Source organism: Mytilus trossulus, chromosome 2 (assembly GCF_036588685.1).
Source record: "Mytilus trossulus isolate FHL-02 chromosome 2, PNRI_Mtr1.1.1.hap1, whole genome shotgun sequence".
Taxonomy (NCBI): Eukaryota; Metazoa; Mollusca; class Bivalvia; order Mytilida; family Mytilidae; genus Mytilus; species Mytilus trossulus.
In genome coordinates, this window is record NC_086374.1 from 85,219,678 (window position 1) to 85,234,074 (window position 14,397).

General features: G+C 31.2%; 2 protein-coding genes across 2 annotated transcripts; one reads left to right on the forward strand and one right to left on the reverse strand.

Moving 5' to 3' along the window:
* The first annotated feature begins 6,904 nt into the window (after positions 1 to 6,904).
* Positions 6,905 to 9,868, forward strand: LOC134706046 (uncharacterized). Its single transcript, XM_063564754.1, has 6 exons — positions 6,905 to 7,109; positions 7,748 to 7,923; positions 8,198 to 8,343; positions 9,034 to 9,250; positions 9,509 to 9,696; positions 9,830 to 9,868. The coding sequence occupies exons 1-6, from the start codon at positions 7,006 to 7,008 to the stop codon at positions 9,866 to 9,868; spliced, it is 870 nt and encodes a 289-aa protein (XP_063420824.1). The 5' UTR covers positions 6,905 to 7,005.
* A 2,276-nt stretch (positions 9,869 to 12,144) lies between these two features.
* Positions 12,145 to 14,172, reverse strand: LOC134708205 (uncharacterized). Its single transcript, XM_063568561.1, has 2 exons — positions 14,043 to 14,172; positions 12,145 to 13,289 (listed from the first exon to the last, which is right to left on the reverse strand). Exon 2 carries the CDS (start codon positions 13,198 to 13,200, stop codon positions 12,145 to 12,147), a length of 1,056 nt encoding a protein of 351 aa, XP_063424631.1. The 5' UTR covers positions 13,201 to 13,289; positions 14,043 to 14,172.
* Between the last annotated feature and the right edge of the window lie 225 nt (positions 14,173 to 14,397).

Consider the following 14,397-nt stretch of genomic DNA (forward strand, 5'->3'; position numbering starts at 1 on the left):
TGAGAGTTTCATTTTGTTATGAGAGTACATTGCCTGAGTGTGAAAGAAAAGACCAATTCATCGTTCTAAAAAATATAAAATTACCTAAGCAGCAGTGTGACTGGAATAGCAACTTTCATTCTCCGGGTAAATTAGTTTTTAGATATTTGTTATAAAGGAGATGTGGAGTAAACTTTGATGATACAGCAATCTGACAACAGAAGAAAACAAACAATAGCAATCCAGAGTTTACCAATTCGTTTCCAACAAAATGCACATGCATCCACAAATGATGTAACAAGATAAAAAATAATAAAAAGCAAAACAATTGTCAATTTTATTGATATGCATGAAGATGAAAAAATAACAGCAGCATGAGAATACTTCTATATTATGTATAATAGCTATTTGCAATACTGAGAACAGCTTCACGATAATGAAATATTTCCCCTTATGCTAATATTAATCACTATTTTTCCATGCAACAATGTAATAAGCAAAACACATTTTATTTTATATACATATTGGTTAAGAATGGAAAGAGAGTTTAGTATTATTTATAAGAGTTTTTAAGTGCTTGAATTTTCTGATACCAATAACAATATTTGAAATATTCAGCTATTAAATTTCTGGTAAAAAGTTTATTTTGTATAGTATTTAAGTTTACAATTTTTAAGTTTTACATGATAAATTAAGACTTATTCATGACAGGGTTTTCTTTGGAAACTTGGTATAATCAGCATTCATTGGTAGATGGATCACAGCTGGAAGATTGGATGATATCTGAACTACTCAATGACTTAGGGATATCAATGTATCTCAATACAGAACAATGTTCCAGACATTCATCACCCTTCTTTCCAAGTTTAAATGGTTGGAATAAAGGTATTGTTCTTATTACTGTGAAGTCATTATTATTCTTTGGACACCAATTTTCGTGGGTGTCGAGGGAACAAGTCAACCACGAATTCAAATGTTCAACGAATATCAAATTTTCTAAGGTAATTGTGTGCACAGATTGACAAAATATAATATCCATGAAAAAGTTATCTTATCCCCAATCCACAAAATTTGATACCCACGAAAATAAATTTATCCACAGTATATATAATTAGTATATATATAGTTGATACATGTAATAAAATAAAAAAATGTTAAAAAAATAATATTTATATCCTTCAAATTATTTATATAGATTATTATGTAATGGAATTCTAAGACAACATATTATTTTAAAGGACTTACATTCAAGTTTAATTAGTAACCACATGCATGTAGATTCCTTGAATGCAACTCTGTAATTCAAAGTTTAAGTACCGTGTAATATCTGTTACATTAATAGCATAAAAGTTGAATGATTTGTGTTAATCTTCCAATTTTTATTCATAGGAACAATGATCAGGAATTTTTTTATGATATTGGTGATAGTAGTTTTTAACATATTGATTTAGATTTAACTTTAATTTCAGGTTGTTCAAGCAGAGTTACTCTTCCTGATATCCCAGGCCCAACCTCCTGTTATTTAGACTCAAGCTGTACCAGAGTAGAATGCTGTATTGATATAGATTTTATTCCATATTCCTTCCATACTTACCTGAATATAGATCCTTGCAAACAGATGTTAACTGTTGGCACTGAAAAATTCCACAGAAATGTCTCACTAACCAACTATCAGTGGGGTATGTTATTTTTAGGATGGCCTCTGTGGCTGATCGACTAATAGATTATCTATAGCAATCACAATGAGGCAGGTGCATTGACTCCAATTTTGGTCATTTGTTGGTGATTCTCTTCTAGCACTTTGTTTCCACCGCCAATAAAAAATGTCTGCCACCATATAGTTGAGTGCTGAAAGTAGCATAAAACCCCATCAATAAATGTAATTTTTATACAACAGCGTATATTGAAGACCCATTGGTGGCCTTGGACTGTTTTCTGCTCTTTTGTTGGTTTGTTGTCTATTTGAAATCAAAGTACTGAAGTATTGAACATCGGATAAAAGCAAGTTCTTGTGGATGGTCCAATTTTTTTTTCGGAGACAAGTTTGTGCATGCATGATAAATAAATGACAAGGAATTCATCCTCACCGTAATGACTTTTATATTGTAGTGAAAAAAATGTTTAATCATCCATGCAGAGTTATCGTTCAATGAGATTGCAAACATTCTTGAGATATTCTTCCGCATGCGTGTGCATAGATATCAATCATACCTGTCAACTCACCCGTTTTTTGCGGGTGACACCCGTTATTTTCACCTCTCACCCGGGAGTTTTTCTTTACCCGGCGGGTCCCGGGAATTTCTAACATTACCCGTTTCACCCGGATTTCTGACCGTAATTGTTTCCGGTATTTAGAAGTAATACGACCTTCGGTTTTATCGGTCTTTTTCAATGTAACCAAAAGTCAAAATGTAGGACTTGTTTACCTGAGCTACGTAACGATATTTTCAACAAGCTACAAGATGAGTTCAGTGACTATCAGTTGACTCCATTAGATGAACTTCCACTTTGCACTTCCCCTGAAACTGACATTGGTACATTTTGGGGAGAAATGTCCAAGTTGCATGACATTTTTCTTAACAAGCCAAGATTTTTTGTTTTGTCAAAACTTGCTAAAACATTACTGGTTTTGCCAAACAGCAATGCAGACAGTGAGAGGGCATTTTCTTTAGTAAAGAAAATAGCTACAGAGTTTAGGGCTGATCTTAATAAGGATACACTGTGTGCTCTTCTTTCTTGTAAAATGAATACACATTTGCATAGCTATGAACTGAAACCAAGTGAAGTTCTTTTAAAGAATGCCAAGTCTGCTACTATGGAATATAACAATAGTCTGAAATAAACTTGTATACATGTTCTAACTGTTTTATATACATATTGACTATATAAATTATATGTAAACATATTTTTGTTCTTCAATTGAGCCCGCAAAATGGCGTACGCGTTATGACCTGAGATTTTTTTTCTCAATGCAGGTCATGACCTGACTTTTCATTTTCAGAGGTTGACAGGTATGATATCAATGATTTTTTACTCATATGTATATACATAAAACAAAACATTTTAATATTATTAAATTATCTACTTTAAAAAGTATTTGATTAGTATTCATTGAAGAGATGAATTTATCACTAGTGATAAGAAATGTTAGTTTGCACTTGATGATGTCTACATTTTTATCATGTTTATAGATCGGTTAAAAACCCAAAACGAAAATTACATAATGGAAATCTAAGCGATAGCAATACACCGAAATATCCTCACAGTCATCCGCTGTAAAAAGTAAAATAAGAAAAGTACTGAACTTCAAAAATTCAAAACGGAAAGTCTGTAGTCAAATGGTAAAATCAAAAGCTGAAACACATCAAACAAAATTGGTTAACAACTGTCGTATTCCTGACTAAGTACAGGCATTTCCTTGGGTAGAACCTGGTTTTATAGCTAGCCAAACCTCTCACTTGTATGACAGTTGCATAAAATTCCACTATATTGACAACGATGTGTGATCAAAGCAAACAGAAAATAGATGTAAGAATGAGAAAAAAATGGCGTTAGACAAAAAATTAAAACCATTTCTATATCAGGCCCGTAGCCAGGAATTTCCAAAGGGGGGTTCGTTGGGCTCACAAACTCGACTTTAACAGTCACAATTCGAACAGAACATTGACTTTAACAGTTATTATTGTTTTTCAAGGGGGGGTTCGTCCGAACCCCCCTTGGCTACGGGTATGTATATTCAATTTTAATGTATATTTATTCTAACTGCAGGAGTACAGGAAGAGTTCTGGCTTGCTGGAGTTTTACGCCTCTCCTACAGGATAAATGATTTTGATGGTGAAAGCCAGTATTTAGTAAATCTGAACATGAGTGTTTGTTTTGAAAGTAACAAGACTTGTCATGTGACAGCACAAGTACTTAGTAACACCTGGCTAAAAAAGGCATTGTGTGCATGGGATAACAGCTATTATATATCAAGTAAATATATAGTTACATGGTCTAAATATAAAATTAAGAAGATTAAGTATGATTGATATTGCTGTTTAGACAACTATCAACCAGAGATAAAATTATTGAGAAGTTAGCAACTATAGGTCACTGTATGGTTTTCAAAAATAAGGAAAACTCATAATGCATGAAGAATCTTTCTTTTTTTTTTTAATTCTGTCTATAATAAAGGTTATTTTTAAAGCAAGTTAAGCTGCATGAAATGAAAGGCTATTTCTATCCAATTTCTGGAGGTTCATTCAGCAGTAAAAACATTAAAAATTTCAAATGGTTTTTTTTTTACTTTCAGATTTCTCCCTCTCAGCATGGCTTCAGACTGAAAACATGTCCCTTCCATTTCCAAATTATGGTCAACTATTATTATACGAAGACACTGGTTTAGCTCCATATTTATTGAAGGATGAATGTGGCACAGATATTACATTGTTCAGCAAGTCAGCTTTCACAAATGGTATATGAATTGTATATTCTATTGAGATCTAATTATTTTGGTTACATAGTATACACAAAAGTGAACTTGAATCTGACTTTTCTGTAGAGACGAAAACATATTTTACAAATGATTGAACTGAATTGCTTTCAATTGAAGTTATTGATACATAAATTGTTTTTCTATATTGAATCTTCTAAATGTTTACTTTTTTCAGATTGTCCATTTAATGTATCAGTTGTTGAATCAGTAGAGGTTCCATGTCACCTATCTGCACTTTGTACTGGAGTAGAATGTTGTATCCATGCCAACAAGTTAAATAGAGACTTCCAAACCACAGTTCTGATTGATCTATGTTCACATGTTGTTACAGTCGGCATTGAAGATTTTTTGCACAATATTTCAATCACAGACTTTTCATTTGGTATGTTTTATTTTTAGATAACTCTTATTCTCTGAAAGCAGACCTGTCAACTATCCCTATTTAAGAGGTGTTGATCTCAGTTTATTTATTCTTTATTATATAAACTAAACACCTCAAATAGGTATAGAAATGAGTTAAAAGGGTACTTAAACACATATATACTCATTGAAGCAATAAAGTAGTAGATTAAAATCACTTATAATAATATAAAATATTATATAAGATCTAAAAGAGCAGTATGTCATCTACGCTTTAAATACCCCATGGAGATTTTGAAAAATTAGCAAGTATGTGAAGGAGGATGGTAAACTACTTCCATTCTGTCAATCTGCAAGTTACATGAAAGTTTGGTGACAAAATTATAAGTTAGTTATTGTTAATAATGTAAGAGAAACAACACATTTTTTAATTTCTTAATACTTTTTGCAATTAATTTTTTAGCTAGCCTAACCCATAGGGTCAAGTGAGCTTTTCTAATCACTTGACGTCAGTCGTCGTTAAGTTGTCGTCATCATCATTAACTTTTACAAAAATCTTCTCTGAGGGGGGATAGGACCTTTATCGGGACTCCTGGATCAGGTGTTTTTTAGCTCGGGATTTCAGGATTGACCCTTGTGGGATCCGGGAATTCTTTTTTTTGAATTTTGGGATCTCGGGATATTGTGTTCTTAAGCCCGGGATTTCGGGATCAGGACCCCTCCTATCCCCCCTCTTCTCTGAAACCACTGGGCCAAATTAAATCAAACTTGGCCTAAATCATCCTTAAAGTATCTAGTTTTAAAATGTTACTAAAGACCCCACCCACTGATCAAGATGGGTGCCATTGATAAAAATAGAACATAGCCATAAAATGCAGGTTTTTGCATAAATCTCTGAAAGCATTTAGAGCAAATATGAATAATTATTTGGAATTGACATCTTATTTGAGTTATTGTTATTTAAAGTGATCTTCTACAATTTATTGTAATTTTTGTAAATCTTTTCAAAAATCTTCTGCATTTTAATGGGCCAAATTGAACAAAACATGACCTCAATCATTATCTATATGAAATTAAACTTATTTTACATGATTTCCAAAACCACAGTAGATGCAGGTGAGCAATATAGGCCCTTGAGAGTCTCTAGTTTACTTTGAATATTGTAGGTGAAGTCCAACAGTTTTCATTGGCAGGAATTGTGAATATAAAGTATGTATACTAATACATAAAAATAATAAATTTGATATTACCAGATGGAAAAGATAATTGAAGATTTGATTTCAAACCATCTATATTATATATATGATAATTAGCATTTACAAAGACTGTAGATGGTATTAAGAAATATAAGATAGATCAATCAAAAGATCCATAGATAGATCAATCAGTTAATAGAACAATTATTAAATTGGGCAATAGACATATCGATTGATCAATTGGTGGTTCCATAGATCAATGCCCTTATGAATGGATTGATTAAATTGATGAATGAAAATAAAAATAAAAAAAGATAGATCAATAGATAACTTGAATGATTAGGTTCCATAGATATGGCTTTATTATGTTTGTTTAATTTTCAGACTAATTATTTACTACCTTGAGGAGAACCATTCCTATCTGGTATCAAAGAATATAAGTATATGTACAGAGAGTCAAGGTCCATGTGAGCAGGACTATGTGATACTGAAGAACACTATTCTTCCAGTGTTACAGTGCTCTAATGATGGTGGATTTGTAAAAGAAGGTATGTTAATGTATATTGTAAAAATGAAATGCAATCATTGCTTTAATTTTAACTCTGCTTTTTATGTAAAATACTATTCTGTTTACCTGACTTTCAAACATTCGTAGAATAAATAGAATAAATACAAAATAAATCGCTCACTTTCGAGTATGATTTTTGTACTCAGACTCAAAAATCAACCAATCAAATTACTGGATTTCATGTTTCGAGCATGATTTTTGTGCTCCGAGCACTGAGCAAAGTTTTATGCCTTCAAGGAAAAGGTATAAGAAATACAAGAAAAACAATAGCCTGATTTATACGTAAACTTGTAAACAAAAACAAAAATATGGCAGAAAGCAATGGTTAACAATCACGTAATTTTACAAGTCGGATCCGCATAAACGTTAGCGGTGGTTACGCGTGCGTTTTATTTTCAATGAGACGCTTGTATCTAATGTAAACTATGGCGGCGGCAAAATACCGTCTGTGGACCGTCCCGAAATTGAAGGCAGAACTGAGTATTAAGGGTGCAGTAATCACAGGCAGAAAGGCAGATCTGATTGATAGGTATATGATGACTTAAATCATGTCAAATGCACAATATTTTATGGGATACTAACGACTTTAAAGTCTGCCTAAGTACAGTGAGTATGTGGAAAAAACGTCATAACTTACAAACGTAATAGTAAATTTTTAGTTGTTGTATACATTTCATATAAAGTATATTTTTTTGGTATTCCATGTTAGATTTTGATGAACTTGGCACCAAAAGAAGCGGAAATGTCTGAAGTATAATTTTGTTTAATTGGAATTGATATTTTGTCAATCGTTTTTCTTTTTTTTTTGGTCTTAAAAGGGGTACTTTTTTTAACAATTTGATTAAGTTGAAATATAGAACAATCTTATCACATGCACTTATTTCTATCAGTTGGAAGGTCTACTTTCCATGTTCTTATATTATTAAATAACATGGATAGAAAGTGAAAGAATCAAGGGCCTGTGAAACTTATAAACAAAACAATAACATGCAAAAAAAATCCTTGTTTTTATACTGTATGATACAGTATCAATATAATAAAATATTTTAAAATTCTTCGCAACAAAAGTTTAACCAAATAAAAAAAAATCCTTTTAAATGTCCTAATTATTACATAGAAATAAATTGTTTTAATTTTGAATTCACACACTAATAATTATGCTTATAGACTGGTTGCATATGACAGAAATCACAACTTCAAACCACCCCTCATAGAAATTCCAGAAGCTACAGACATAGAATGGCCAAAACATGGATATAAGCAGCTTATAGCAGATCACAGATTGGTATTTTCTAAAGTAACCAGAGAGCAAATTGATGGCTATTTTTTATTTAGATTAGCAGGTTAGTATCTCCATGGTGGTAAAGTATTTTAAAGTGAAAGTTACCAAACAAACATATTGCATTTGCCAATCATGTCTCATAATGTAAATAAATTAAAAGTGTTTAAACAAGGTACATAATAATAGATTTTGATTTAGTCGAACTATATAAAATACCATTTTGAAAATAAAGTGGCGTCCATATTAAAACAATTCTGTAATTGTCACCAGTAAATGTTCATTTAAAAATCCTAAAATCATTTATATATTATTTATATATGTTGTTATTTTTACAGGTGATAAGCAGGTGAATGGCGACATAAAGGCATTGGAGAAAGGCAGAGATTTGCTACAAGCGAAAAAAATCTTAGCTTGTTCTGTACTTATCCTTGTTGATGGTATTTTCCTAAGTGGTATTGTTGGGGCAGCCATGAAAAAACAGGTTTGCATAATTAACAGTTTTGTCCCATCCTTATAACATTTATATAACGTGTGTTATAACTTAAATGTGGAATATTCTATTTGAGAAAATAATACAAAAAAAAGAAGATGTGGTATGATTTCCAATGAGACAACTATCCACAAAAGACCAAAATTACACAGACATTAACAACTATAGGTCACCGTACATCCTTCAACAATGAGCAAAGCCCATACTGCATAGTCAGCTATAAAAGTATCCCATAAGACAATGTAAAACAATTCAAATGAGAAAACTGGCAGCCTTGTTTATATAAAAAAATGATTGAAAAACAAATGACTACCACTGAATTACAGACTTGGGTCAGGCATATACATAAAAAATGTGGTAAGGTTAAAAATTTTGGCAGGATCCCATCCCTCCCCTAACCTGAAACAGTGGTATAACAGTACAACATAAGAACGAACCATAAAAATCAGATGAAAAAGGCTTAACTCAAACCATGTCTAAGATGAAATAAGTGTTATTGATTTCTGCTTCATGTTTTCCAATTTTCATGATTATACTCTGTAATACTTTTTCAATAACCATTATTGTATCTCTTTCAGTTTACTTTTATTGAGTGAATGCTCTGCCAAACCATTATATGCTCAAATAAAATCATCTGATTTGTTTTTAAAATTAAGCTTCACTTATTTTTTTTATTTGCAGGTAACTTACAACTATCACATCAAACTTGACAAATCTGGCAGCCCAGTTAATTCTAAGTGTGAATGTCCAGCAGGAAAGGGTCCCAACGCCACCTGCAAGCATGTAGCTGCAGTGCTGTTGATGGCTGATGTTTTTTCTAATACTGGAGAAATTTCAATACAGAAGTCATGTACAGAAGGTCTACAAACTTTTCAACAACCAAAGACATATTACAATGGTAACTTCTTTTAACTGACTGTCCTGTAAAAGCCATTTATTTCAACCAAAGAATTGAGAGAATAAACAAGTTTCATTTCTTTATATCTTATGTCCCACCGTAAATCAACAGTACAAGAAGTTTTACGTCATTATTGTTCTAAAAAGTTAAACATATATATGGAAACATGTCAAGGTTCAGAAAAAATATCTCCACCATGCCTCTGACTAGAGTTTTTGTCTCTTGTTTTCGTTCATTTTTAATTATTTAATATTTCAGGTGCTCCAGTGAAAATTGAAAAATTGGCTAAAAGAAAACCAACTGAAATATTAGAAGACCCAAGACCACAGAAATACAGAAATATGGAAGGGTTTACAGACCATGTCAGAAACACCATGATTAACTTCTGCTCTCAATCTTCTCAAGACCTTACACTGAGATATATTTTTCCTGCAGCTGATATACAGGTACAATGGAAGTTGATGGTTAACAAGAAAAACTTGAAAAATATTTTAATTTTAAATAGAATTAACAAATTTAAGGTAATACAAAGAATAAAATTAACAATAAACAACATTAACAACTTATACACTCACATAGTCATATATATTAATAAACCTATTTGAATCATACACATGATAAAGACAAAAAGTTTGCATGTTCTTGATTTTTGGAAAATTTACCTTGCCTTTCTATTTTTAAACATGACACTGTTCTTGTAAATTCAAGTAACTGGTATTAAATAATCCAAAAAACTATATATCAAGTAAAGAAAGCAAGTAGCCTTGAGTTTTCATAATGTCAAATTCACTGTAATACAATGTATGTAGTATATCGATATAAATTTTGTTAGTCAAAGGTAGATAACTCCATGTTTAAAAAATAATTCAAATCATGTGCATTGTAGTTTGATTTTATATGCACATGGCTTCTTTAATATAGTTTTGAATTTGTATTTCAGACTGCGCAGCTTGATCATGCCTACCTGCCATTACCATTTGCTGAATATTGGGTCGATAGAGCTTTACTGGTAAGATAAACAATTCATCAATTTATATGAAAATCATTGCCAATACAAGGAAACTCCAAAATATCTGGTCATGTACAATAAATATTAATGTATAAAAACCCTTAAATATTTTTACGCTAAAGTTTAACAATTCATAAGCACTAAATAAGAAATATTCAGCTTTCATATACCATATAGGGTACCACTAACCATAAAATTTACTGATCATTGTTGTACTCTAAATAATTCAGTTTTTATTCACTTAATTTTCAAAACAGAATAGTTTCCACACTTTTATAAACATGTTTGACTGTGTATTCAGTACCTAGGTCCAAAATACTTGTATTTCAATAAAAAAAAACATCTTATGATTGGATAAATGTTTCTATTTCTGAATAAAATAAAAAGGATTGCTTGAATTCATGAAATATCCTATAAACTATATAAAATATCTTTATATATAAAAAATAATCAATTATGTTATCTTATAAATCTTATCTTACATGTCTTTTATATATATACATATATCTTATAAACTATATGAGATATCATATACATAGTTTATAAGATATCTTATATAATGTCTAATATATCTTATATAGTGTATATTAAAGATATATTACATAGTTTATAGGATATCTTATGTAGTTTATAATATCTTAATATAGTTTATAAGATATATCTCATATATTATTTTTATGAGATATCTTATGAACTATATGAGATATATCTTATAAACTATATGAGATATATCTTATAAACTATATTAGAAATCTTTTAAGATCTTTTAACTATATAAAAATTAAAAAAAACTGCTTTCTTCATTTACAGGCTGGAAATTTCTTAAGGTCAAGATTTTATACTGATTTCACTACTATTTTAGGTTACAGAACAACAGGCAAAATTGGCTGAAAAGGAGTCAAGAGGACAATCCAGCAATAAGAAATGGTTTTATTTAAGACAGTGGAGGATTACAGCATCTAGATTTGGAGAAATTTCAAAAATTACCACAAGGAGAAATATACAAAAATTATGTGAATCATTGTGTTCCCAAAAGTTCTTAAAGGTGAAGTCTGTATTGCATGGTAAAATGTATGAGCAGAAGGCAATAACACAGTTTGAAAAAAAGTTTCAAATGAAATGTCAACCATGTGGACTGTTTATATCTGCTGACAAACCATTTCTTGGAGCTTCCCCGGACGCTTTAATTGGAGATGATTGTGTTGTGGAGGTGAAGTGTCCATATACAGGACGAGATGAGAGCATTCTTCCAGGTGTTAATTTTTCTTTCTTGGAATATGACAAAGATAACAATATAACATTAAAAAAATCATCAAACTATTATGACCAAATTCAGGGTCAACTATTTTTATCAAATAGAGAACATTGTTATTTTATTGTGTACACATTCAAAGACCTCTTTGTTGAGAAAATTGGAATTAATCATGACTACTGTGTTGGTTGTCTGCTGCCAAAGTTGGAATTGTTTTACTCCAAACACTTTAGGCCATATATTGCCTCAATACTATAAAAAAAATTAATAAAATTATTGAGACTTTATATTTTTTAATTTGTTATCTCCCTTCTGATTTATAATCAATTGAAGCCCCCCCCCCCCTCTTTTTATGGATAATTCTCAATTCATGACATCCCCCCTCTTTTCCTCCAATAATGCTGAACTTGATAAAAAAATAATTAAACATACTCAAAGAAATAAGAGCATTAGGTACCGAAAATGTCATACATGTATTTATCACACGCCAAAATTAGTTAAAAAGTATAATTACATTTTTTGTAATTAGTGGATACATCTCAGGAGTATACTTTAGAACTATGAAAATATGGCCAATTTTACTATCTTTGGTTAAATTACAATATAAATATAAAAATGGGACCCTTTGAAAATCTAGGCAAATTTATCAACAATTGCATTTTTGAAATTTGTCAATGCAAAACAAACAAATACAATTCTGTTACTTAATGACAGTTTGGTGTTTGGAAGTTCGGACTTAAGAATTTTAAAACGTTTGGCTAATCCTATAACACGTTCTATATGGATACGCTTGGATGCAACACGTCTATCCCTCACAATTTCTTCTGGCTCTAGTTGTGATTTTCCTTTCAGCATTGTAGGCGTATTAACATACACATCGTTGTTTGCAAAGAGGTCTTGAACCATTATGCCTCGATCCGCCATTATACTATCCCCAGATTCAAACCTGGTATTATCTAAAAGACTTGAGTCTTCAATAATCTGCCTGTCACTGGTAGATCCCCCATAGCAGTCTGAAATATAGGATATAGCACCTCTTGGGGTACACCCGACCATAGTTTTCACAGTATTTTTGTGCTTGTAGGATGACCAAGTCACACTCTGAATGTTAACGTCTTGAGATTTCTGGATAGGAATCTCGGTAGCATCAAGAATAACTCTCGTCCTTGGAAATTTTCTATGAAAATCTACTGGCATATGCTTATCAACAATGTCTCTTGATGGCCAAATATTTAATTCATTCAATTGAAAATAAAGGAAGTTAATCCAGGTATTAAAAATCCTAGCAATGGTTGAAACAGATAAATCAAATAGCAAGGATAACTCTACATCTTCTTTGGCACATCTAAGTTTAATCAATGTTATAAAAAGCTGATCCGATGGATGAAGGGTTGAACATTTATATTTGAGCTCATATGCAGCAGGACCTAGTGCATGGAATAAGAACATAAAATGTTCATAAGATTTAAAACCTGTATAAAATGAAACTGCCTTTGGATTGTCCATAAACCTCTCAATCGAATACCGACCAAGTAACTCGCACTGGATCTGCATGTCCTTGGGTACATGTACGTCAGGCTCTGAAGGTAAGGAAATATCAGTACTATTTGATGTTGACTCAATTTCAACCTCTTGTTGTACTCCTTGGTTAAGAGCTGTGTCCACACTCATGGCTTTTCTAGATTGCATTCTTAAAGCTCTAGGGCTTACAATATTTATTTTGGGACGAAAGCTAAACACTGATGGTACTGCATCTACCTTTAGTCTACTTCGATCACCTGGAAACATAGCATGAAACTGATTTTAAAAATATTGCACACATGTGCTTGGAAACCATTTTTTATTTATTTTGGCAATATAACTACCATCTACATGTACATTGTACATGTATTCTGCATTATTTTTGTTTATATTGCAGTGGGGATAGCACTATACATGTATTACTTTACATACATTTATAAATAATAAGACTTATTAAGATTTTATTTAATTGGGTTAAACAAGAAATCTTTGTTCCACATCCAATCACACTCTGACATTGAGTAAGTTTATCTATGGCAAAAACCAAGTCTCCATGTTGCAGGTGTGACCTATAATTGGTGGTACATGTATTTACAAATTAAGTAACTTTGTTGTGTGAGTCAAGGCTCAAAGCTGAAGCTGTAATTTGACTATCATGCATAATTGCTTATTTTTATAATTTATGTATTCAATGTAGAGTTGGTTGGCAATTTCTTAGGTTTAGATCATTTCAATTTGTGCCTTATGAAACCTGAAGTGGATACTTTCATGTAATAAAACAACTCATTGATAACAAACAGCTCATTTTAAATTATGAGCCACTTACATTTTTTACATACATTTGTAACTCTCATTAACATCAATTTATGGAGTTGACAGTTAATTTATTTTTTATTTATCTGAAATTATTTTAATCCCAATTTTCCATTGATTGTTACAGTACATGTATGATCATATTATTATTAAAAAGATAAGGATATTATTCTATCATTAAATAATGCTGTACTCACATTCTCTTTACTTGCACAGTCTTCCTAAAAAAGGAAAACAAAACCACAAAGCAACACGAACTTTAAAACACAAAAATTCATGCTAAAACAATATTTTTTTTCAGAAACAATATGTCAGTCAGCTGTGATAATGATTGTGCCCAATACATGATCTTTGAACATTAAGAAATACTATTCATAAAAAAAATTACACATTATAGTGATAGAAAAGGTAAAACACAGGCTTGAACAGTTGATGTAACTTTTGATATCAATACAAAGCTACTTACATCAATACATTTATGCTGCTAGTTTTACAAAAAAAAAAAAAAAAATTTTTTTATACCTTCCACCCCCTAAAAACACTTTCTGGTCA